The 9,752-nt window shown below is 39.4% G+C and overlaps 1 protein-coding gene and 1 long non-coding RNA gene across 4 annotated transcripts in view; one reads left to right on the top strand and one right to left on the bottom strand.

The window, feature by feature from the left end:
* Positions 1-9,752, bottom strand: part of adamts14 (ADAM metallopeptidase with thrombospondin type 1 motif, 14) — a 50,491-nt gene that overhangs the window by 14,490 nt on the left and 26,249 nt on the right. For 2 of the 3 annotated variants that reach the window (XR_004327112.1, XM_032501382.1), the window contains exons 6-8: positions 8,057-8,213; positions 5,345-5,450; positions 1,347-1,490 (exon numbers count right to left, since the gene is read on the bottom strand). Coding sequence is in view for 2 of the 3 variants with exons in the window: in XM_032501382.1 (XP_032357273.1) it covers positions 1,347-1,490; positions 5,345-5,450; positions 8,057-8,213 (407 nt within the window). In the remaining variant the exon portion in view is untranslated. The remainder of the gene's footprint in view (positions 1-1,346; positions 1,491-5,344; positions 5,451-8,056; positions 8,214-9,752) is intronic. The other variant, XM_032501383.1, reaches the window with a different exon arrangement.
* The window catches only part of LOC116670808 (uncharacterized), a 20,519-nt gene continuing 20,087 nt past the window's right edge, over positions 9,321-9,752 (top strand). The window contains exon 1 of the long non-coding RNA XR_004327128.1: positions 9,321-9,399. This is a non-coding gene — a long non-coding RNA (uncharacterized LOC116670808). The remainder of the gene's footprint in view (positions 9,400-9,752) is intronic.

Genomic DNA, 9,752 nt, shown 5'->3' with positions numbered 1-9,752 from the left:
TTACAATCAGAGAGTGATAGAGCCCCAATGGCCTTCCTAATCTTAGGGGTAATGCTGTATGGGGCAAAAATCCTCACCTCAGTTTTGTCTGAATCTAATTGCAAAAACATTGTAAGCCATCCATTTGTCAATGGAGGCTAAACAAGTGTACAGAAAAGACAGTTTGTCTGGCCTATCAGGGCTAAAAGATAAATATAATTGGATGTCATTAGCATAACAATGGTAAGATATTTCCTCATAACTACCAATAATCTTTTCAAGAAGAAGCAAATACAGACTGAACAGCAGGGGGCCGAGCACAGAACCTTGGGGCACACCACAAGACAGAGGAGCAGAGTCTGACACATGTGTTCCTATGGACACAACAAAACTCCTGTCTGATACCAATCCAGAGCTGATCCAGTAATGCCTACAGTTGTTTTCAGTCTATCAATCAGAGTGCAGTGATCAAGAGTAACAAACACTGCACTGAGATCTAGTAGGGCCAGCACAGAACATTTACCTCCATCAGCAGTCATCAAAATATCATTAGAGACCTTAAGGAGAGTAGTCTCAGTTGAATGATTTTTACGAAAGCCAAACTGAAACTTATTATAACAGCTATTATGAGAATCCAAAAACATTATTTAGCTGGTTCGCGACAACCTTTTCTAAAATTTTCAAAATAAAATAAAATTGAGAAATAGGCCTGTAGTTTTTAAACAAAGCTCCATCGAGATTGTTCTGTTACAAGATAGGCTGAACAAGAGCATGCTTAAAACAGCCAGGGAACTGGCCCAGCTGAAGAGATTTAAAATTGAAACCAAACATGGGCCAAGTAGGTGTATCAAATGGTTCTCCGTTCTCAGTTCTCCGACAGACACGCCTCAAGCTGCGAATGGCGTCATTCATCCATGGGGATGAATTAACAGAGGGAATTTCTCTAATGTTAAGAGGCACAATTTTGTCCAACAGCAGGGTGCAATGATCGTTAAATGTCACAAGCGTCCACGTCATTCAAAATAAAAACCGAGCTTAAGTCAAACGCGGCCAAAAAATTTTCAACAGTAAGCTGGTTAATCAAACGTGAGCAGGACGCTCGTTTAACAGACAGGGGATTGTCTTTACAAACAAGATCAAATAAGATGCATTTGTGATCACTAACAGAAACATCTTTGATGCAAACATTATTAGTGTTCATACCATGAGAAAAACAAGATCAAGATGGGAGATCTTTGAAGAACAGATCAGATAAGGAGAAAGTAAAAAAAAAAAAAAACATTGAGCTGCTTCACATGTAAGCTGTGCAGAGTAAAACCAATAGTGGAGAAAATGAGAAGTCAGGGAGCTGGAACCACAGAACGTACTGGATGTATCGATTGAGCTCCTGCTTGCTGCAACGTGACCAGTGATAGCGGTGGAAAGCTGCCTGGACAAGTGGTGCCATGATGCTGCCCATACTGGTCTCATCGGCACAACGATTCCCCTGGCCATCGTGCTCCATGCCCAGCCTGACGGAGGAAAGAGATGGTTTATTGAACAGGAGGAGAGTAAAGTACAGGTGAAATAATTATGAAAACTCAAAACATAGAGTACTGATCAAAATGTGTACATAGAATGGAATCTTGTCTGTAAAGTATTGAAATTTGGCCATTTATCAGATATTTCCCAATCAAAAGCCACAGATTGATTTTGCCTTTTATTTTGATAGAGTTCTTCAGCTGCAACAATAACCGCTAACACACTAAGAAGATTAGTATATTTCACTAAATGAAAAAGAGGTCAAAAAAGCCACAGTTTAAAAAAATCCAAACTACACCAGATGTTTTTCTTTTACAAAAGTACATTAAAGCTTAATCTTTGTATGAAAGTAAAAAGATAAAAAAAAAAAAGAAGTCAAATTTCACCTTAAGCTCTCTATAGCTACAAGGTTTCACCCTTTGGCTGATTTACTCCGAACACAACGACATTTCCATACACATTCAGATTGAGCTTGGAACATCAAATTGCATTTGCCACTTACACAGTGGCAAAGCCTCACAGAGAGCGGTGGTTGTTAAAGGCCAACAAGCTAATTAACTTTTTCTTTTTGGGGGGGATGAAATGATGGTGTCTAAGTTCACTGGCCATGACAGCAGCGACAGGAACATGCTTCAAGCTCTTCACACAGACTGATTAAAGAAATCCTCGATGAGAAAACCCAGTGAGTTAAAGATGCTGCTGGCATTGTTCTTTAATTTGCATAATTGAAACATTTAAATATTTCTCAAATATAGACAGTACACTGTATATATCTGTCAAATATATACACTGTATATACTTTTATATTCACCTACCCTAGATATATAAGCAACCTGTTATATTAATACTTCTTTATTTATTCCAACACCATTTGCATTTCCCTATTGTTTACTTTTTTTGCTTACATGTGTGTTTATGTATGTGTATATATGTATATATGTATATATATACATATATACACGCTTTCCAAACTCATATCTGTACATAGTGTCAACATGTTAATGTTCGGCTTTGTTGGGCTTGTTTTAAGCCGTATGTCCTTCTATTTCTGTGTATGCACTTCCCTACAGACTTGCAAAAGCACTGGATGTGCACATAGTTCACTCACTGAATAAGGCATTTTTAAGCAATGTGACCCTCATCACATTACTCAAGTATCTGCTATCTAGTATGTTTAAAAAATGGTTATCTTGGTTTTAGCAATGCCCTGATTCATAGGTCCTAAGTTATTTAGCAAATGTCCATTATCTCTTTCTTATTGTCTGTTGATATTCTGGTATGTTAGGTTGTGATTATATAAAAAGGAGAGCGAGAACAGCGATAGCAGGACGTAATGGAAATAATGGACGTCAGTTCTAAGTTTTTACCCTAATTTTTGTTCAGGTGCATTATAAAAGTTGTTCCCTTTCTTACTGCAAGAGGACACTGTTTACCACAGAAGATGACACTAGAAAGTGAGGAATAAAAAGGGGACAAAGATGCAAAGAAAAGCTGATGAGTGTGCTGGTAAATTATGATTCCTTTGTTTTGTCTTGGTTGTTCAGTTTTAGTTTTTTAGGATATAATACAAGGTCTTTACCTGAATTTCTGTCAGCCATTAATGTCATCATATAGTTCAGAGGCCTGTTTTGTTTTGTTGTTTTGTTTTGACAGAGATGTACTGTACATGCATTTCCACTATGTCTCAGTCAGTCAGTCGGAGAGAAATATTTGGTTTGGCACTCTAAACCATTGAACCAAAAACACCTTTACAGTTTGGATGCCGTCCAATTTATAAGTGGTGCATTCAATCACTGAATTAGTCATGCACTGTCAGGCATAGCATGGAGTCTGGCCCCTTTCCACTGTTAGCAGATGAAGAGGTTAATGACCTGTTCTTCTGTTCTTTTGTGGGACGTGACAGTCAATCAAGTCTGTCTGGCCACTTGTTCGATGTTCGTGGGGCAGTGGGAAGCCTTTAGAGCCCCATTACAGGAGAGTAGGCCTGTGTAAAATGGACCAGTAGGTAAACATGATAACTCTGGTTCATGACCACAGACAGGCACTACTAATGACTCTAATTGAAGCTCCACAAGTTCATTGAGTGGATGCGGCCTGTCGCTACACTGGGATTAATTAATAGGGAACCATAGTGGTGGACAGTAACTAAATACTACTTAACTTAACTAGTTATACATTTTGAGAAATACGGTTATTCTCTGTTTTGCCGAGAGTCGAGGAGAAAATCAATGTCTTTACAGTAAATATGAAGCAACAACCAAGCAGCCAGTTAGCTTAGCATGGATCAGAAACAGCTTCAATACTTTACTTGAATAAATGGCTCAATTCATCAGTGTTTAAAGTCATCTAAACACAAGCAGCCGTATAAGGACTTTGCCTAAATGAAATACTGTCTAAAGTCAAATGTTTTCTGGTCTAAGTCAAAAGAAATCAGTTGAGGAAAGCCAACTTTCAGAACTTGATGGTTTATTATACTCCATGCTATAGACACATTCTAGTAGATACTTAAAATGTATTGAGGTTTGACTTGTACTTCTTTGGTATATAATTGCTGTTACATGTTACTACAAATATATTTTAAAGTTCAATTGCAGAGCTTTAAAAAAGCCATTTTAAACATTGTGGTATTTTTTGTAATCAAAAGTTTTCCTATTTTAAATGATCCATGTATAAATCAAATTATATAATACAAAATAAATGTTTGAACGGTTTAGCACTGTTTAAACATTGTGTTTAACCCTAACCCTGAAATGTTAACACAAAGGGTTTAACACTTTATTTGAAGGTGTGACATGACACACGAACCCTAACTCTAACCCGAGAAAAGTGTGTAGAAATCAAAGTAATATTCAAAACATTTTTCCAGTAACATTCTAAAAATAATGTATACAACATGCACTCAGTGGTCACTTTATAAGGTACACCTAACAATTGTAATTCAACACAAAAGCCTTGCTATAACATCTATTTTAATGAAACTCACAATTTTGCGTTTTTGGTGGCATTGTGGGAAATGTGTAAATTAAAATGTTGGACATCATCTTAAAAGTAATATTGAGGGCGCCGGGATAGCTCACCTGGTAGAGCATGCACCCCATGTACAAAGGCTAAGTTCTTACCGCAGCGGCTGCAGGTTCAACTTAAGCCTGTGGCCTTTGCTGTATGTTATTCCTCCTCTCTCCCTTTTCACCATCTTCAGCTGTTCTATATGATAAAGGCCTAAAATGCCAAAAAAATAATGATAAAAAAGTGATGTTGTTTTGGACTACATTATATTGAGAGGTGTTTCATAATCGTTTTCCTTCCTATTTACAATGAGGAGGGCAAGACACTAGAATCACCTCTCAATTTAATGCATTCAGAAAACACAACCTCTAACTACGATCTCAGTGTATACATACATATAACTGAAATGACACCTCTGAATTGACAGTGTCAACCTGATTATTGGCCTCATAAAAATAGACTTCATGGTCAAACAGGTGTGTTGGATTGCATGCAAAAATACAAGTGCACTTGATAAAGTGGGCAAAGGGTATATGCGTATAAACGGCATGTGGTTTATGTACAGACCTATGACACATGCTCTCATTTGGTTTTGATAAATTTGTCTGATGTCATTTTTTCAAACCACTGAGCTGAATAAGCTCATCTTGCCTGGCTGAGTATGCGTGCACATGTTGCTGCAACCAGATCTTTTTGTTAAGACAACAGAGCCTCGTTAAAGGGCTCTCTCTACCTTTGATTACAGACTACAGTTACCATACGGAACTGTTGGCTTAATTGGATGCAGCAAGATCCTGCAAAACCCTGCTTGTCCTTTCATAGTCTTGCCATTACTCACACATGGCCGGTTTCATGAGCAACCACAAAGGCGGAGGAGAAGCCGTCCTCGTGGTTCAGAGTGCAGCTCCTCAGTGGGTGGCACATCCCTGTAACTGGAGCGTAACCTGGGCAACAGAAAAGACCACACAGCCCTAATAATCAAGTACCAGGATAAAGGTCGTGACATTCCCATGCAGTGCTGATAATCACGGTACAAAATTAGAGCTAAAGTAAGATGTGATTGCAGTCATTGTCAATCTTTTTTTGGTGCGCAGCTGGCTGTCTGACTGACTCTAGAGCCAATACCGTGTTTCCACTGCACGGTACGGCTCTTCTCTGCTCTACTTAACTCAATCTTTTTTTGATTTTTCATTAGCAAAAGTTGTGGATAGTACCTAGGACTTCTTTGATACCCCCGCGGTCAAGGTTCCAAGCGAGCTGAGTGGCTACTAGAAGGTGGAGTTAAAACAGTGCTGAACACTGATTGGTCAGAGAGAACTGTGACTAGCGCAACACGGTACATCCTACATAAACCTGTGATATTTAATTAGCCAATAGCAAGAGCAATTTTTTAATCCCTAGCTCCATGTAAAAAAAAAATGGTAACCCCGCAAAACTACAACAAAGGTTGAAAATAATGTTGGGGCAGTTTCATGCAGCAGCGCTATGGTGATCACCTGATAATGGTGGAGGTACTATCCCATGTGGAAAACAAAAAAGAGAAAAGGACCTAGTTCCAAAAAGGGGAGTCTAGCAGAGCCGTACCACGTAGTGGAAACATGGCATAAGATTAGTACATGTTAAAAAACAAAATGCTGTGACGATTGCTTTAAATTATATGTTAAACCCACATTGTCTATATGTGCACTGCTTTTGATCTGAGACAGAAGGTTGCATTTAGGCAGTAACACAGCACATTGCTTAGGTCTAATGGACAGCAGATGGAAGGTGAAGGAGCCTGAACATCTCACAAGAAAGTCTCAAATAAAAACAGCAAGCTTGGAAGCCTGTCATCTGTACCCAGCAGACGTCTGCCCCGGCATCACGACATGTCACACATTTCACTAAACGTTTAAGCAAAGCACAAACATTAAACATAACTCGATCAAGAGGTGTGCAGCGATTCAGCTTAGCGCGTTTTGGTTTGGTTCAGAAGCTTGCTCGTCCCGGCCTCCTTTTGGCGGCTTTCAGATCATTTTCATGCTTTCTGACCATCAGAAGACCTTTTTTGGCATGCAGGTAAAAAGCAGAAAATGCAGCAGACAGACAGCCGGTGATGAAGAGTCTTAAAAAGCATCAAGGGATTTTGGTGGTGATGAAAAAGAGAAACATCTGCAGCAAGTCAGTCACAGCAGAGTCTTTGCTTTGTTTAGTTTTTGTTTTTTGCTTTAGTATGATCATGTTGATGTTTATCATGGACAGTTTTTGAGTCAGATGGTTGATGGTTCGTTTCATAAATGGACACATTTAGTGCAGTGAGTGAAATAATGAAATATGAAAGCAGTTGTGGAGCGTGACCCTTTATCCGAAAAGCAGATAAAAGGAATTCAAGAGAATGCAGATTACATTCACATGAAGGGAAGCTTTGCACATCGAAGCAAAAAGGTGCAGCAGCAGCTTTTTGTTTCTCTACTGCTGATGACATGTGTAAGGAGAGAGGTGGTCTCTGTCATCTGGTTGATAAACTCAAACACTGCACATCCTGCGTGGGAAATTCCGTGGCAAAGAGAGCAGATCAAAAACACTTGAAATCATTCACAGGATTTGATTACGGTGTATCAGTGCATGTATCTTACTACAGTGTGTGTAGTGATTGTAAATGTGGCAAACTCATTATCGGTTTAAAAAGATTCATTCACTTCCTTTTGGTTTGCAGCTCTTCCGGAAACTTTTTGGATGTTCTTCTATTTTGCCCACAGCCACAATATATGTATTTAGAAATAGAATCTACCATCTCACAGCTAAACTTTGACAGGGGAGTGCAAAGTCTGTTCGTGACCCTGAGACACAGCGCCGAATCAAGCCCAACACCATAGAAACTGGGCTTGTTATGAACACAACACAACCGCAGCTATGGCAACCTCCGGAGGTGTGACTAGCAAACCAGGTAGCTTTTGGTTCTCCTCTTAACATGGCAAGTGTGCATTAAAAGCTAAAACTATACACAGGTCAATGCAAGATATTGAACTTGAGCACAGAGGACATTTGTTCATCCTGGACCAAGTTTCTCTGGCGGTTAGGCTGCTCACTTCAAATTTTTTTTTTGAAGGGCTGAAAAGAAGAAATACAGCATGAGACAAATGCTAAACCAACAGAACATGTACGGTATGAAACTCCTCCAAATGATTGCATACATGTATCATTAGGACTGCGTGGAGAAAAGCTCATACTGCACTTTACCCAACTGAATATTAAAACAACAGTTAGTTTACATAAATGAGAAACAAACATTTCTGTTTTTTCTCTACATGCCAAAAACCTTCGTGAACATTATCAATCTTAATTTTTCATATCCAGGGTGGCATCAATGTCAAGTCAGCAAGGTGTTGGAAAGCTTCTCAGTAAGTATTTTCCTGTGAGGTCCAATTGGGTTTTGCGACCTCAGCTGCAGCCTCCACTTTTAAGTTTCCATCGCTCTTACCTGGGCAAGACTTGAAGCCAACCCTTTCGTGAATGGAAGCAGATATCAGCACTCAGTCTGCACAGTCCTCGATCGAGAAAAATACAGTACCTTGCATACCTGCGGGACCAAAATCTTGCCTTGTGAGGAAGATGGCGTGATCGTGGTACTCAGCGTGGTCAGGATCACGGCGCTGCTGCGTGTTGGCCCATCGACACACCTGCTCCAGGCTGCGGGATGGGTTGCCACGCTCGATCAGGCATATAGACTGCAAGGAATGAAAGGACCAGGAAGAATGTTTTACTGCTCAATATGTGCATAGAATTAATAACCAAATGCTCATATTAATTCAATCTATATGTCACTGCTCTTGTTAAGGTGGAAGAAAAATACAATGGAATAATATTTGAATTAAAGCTAGGGCCTCCGTTTCCTTGTTAGAAAAGCTCATAGCTTTGGGATCATAGGTTACTATTAATTTGTTTTACTCTGCTATGAAATCTGTAATGAGGAGAAAGCTTTGATATGTTTAGAACATAGCTCAACAACTTATAATTACTGTTTAAAAAATAGTCCGTAATTTAAAGTCATTGACCTTTGATCAGTCAGCATCACATCTATTTTACTTGGATATTACTCGAGAATTTTTCACAAATTTCAGTTTGTATTGCACTTAATTAAAATATGTGTGCATGTAAATTAAATTCCTGTGGGACATAGAAAGCAGATATTGCTTCCCTGTGCTCTCCAACAGGCCGGATTTGCATTGTGAACTAAGAAAAACTGCCGTGTGTGCGTGTTTTTTCCTTTCAAACTGGTATTGAATTACAACTGGAGGCAGATCATTTCCAAGTAGAAACTGTTGTTGGAAAACATCTTTTTGTTTTCTTTTCTGTTTTCCAATTCAACATCCTAACTTAAGAATAATGTAGTGTGCTAATTGACAACAACAAGACAGCCCATACCAAAGAGTACATCCAGAGGAACTGGCAAAGCATTTGTCTTTCTTCTCTGAGTGTGCGCTGGTGACAAATTCAACACATGTGAGGTCATCTAATTGCTGCTGTGTAAACATTCTATCTCTGCTTTGGCAAGCAGACAAGAAAAGCAAAATGCCTGGCCTCCAGGCAGCATCAGTCAGTTATGTAGATTGAAAGGCTCTGAAGCATAATAACTCACTGATTACTGTCACCATGCACATAAATTATAATATATCTGTACCTCATTGCTACACAATCTGCGGCCTGCCAGCGACCAAATACGTAAAACGTTGCATAATGTAGCAACAGGTAAATGGAAAAACAAATTCATTCAAATATTTGTATGTGTTGACTTTGCAAACTAATACATGCAGGAATTTGTTTTGTTTTCTATGTATGGTTCTGCGGGGGCTCTACGCAGAGCTAGCACCGTAGACTACGTAAGTGGCCTGAAGTTTATACTTGTGCGCTGGTGTCTGCTTTGTTCTAGCGTATCTCTGTTAGAGAATAGCAGAGCCCACATGCGTGTGTATGCATGTGGAAGAGCGAGTGAGAGAGTGGTGGGGGATTTGCTTTGGAGTGAGTACTGACTCTAGAGAAGTGTCTCCCCTGTAATTTCTGACCACGGTCAGAAATATGATGCAGGAAAAGTTAACCCTCACCTTGATTCCATGTTGTTCATGTAAAAAGGAGTACCAGGAAATGAGTAGAGGGAAATGAATAGAGGAAAATGAGTAGAGGGAAATGAGTAGAGGGAAATGAGTAGAGGAAAATGAGTAGAGGGAAATGAGTAGGGGGAAATGAGTAGGGGGAAATGAGTAGGGGGA

This window comes from Etheostoma spectabile, chromosome 21, assembly GCF_008692095.1.
Source record: "Etheostoma spectabile isolate EspeVRDwgs_2016 chromosome 21, UIUC_Espe_1.0, whole genome shotgun sequence".
NCBI lineage: Eukaryota > Metazoa > Chordata > Actinopteri > Perciformes > Percidae > Etheostoma > Etheostoma spectabile.
The sequence above is the reverse complement of the archived record's forward strand: the minus strand, read 5'-3'. Positions and strand labels throughout refer to the sequence as shown.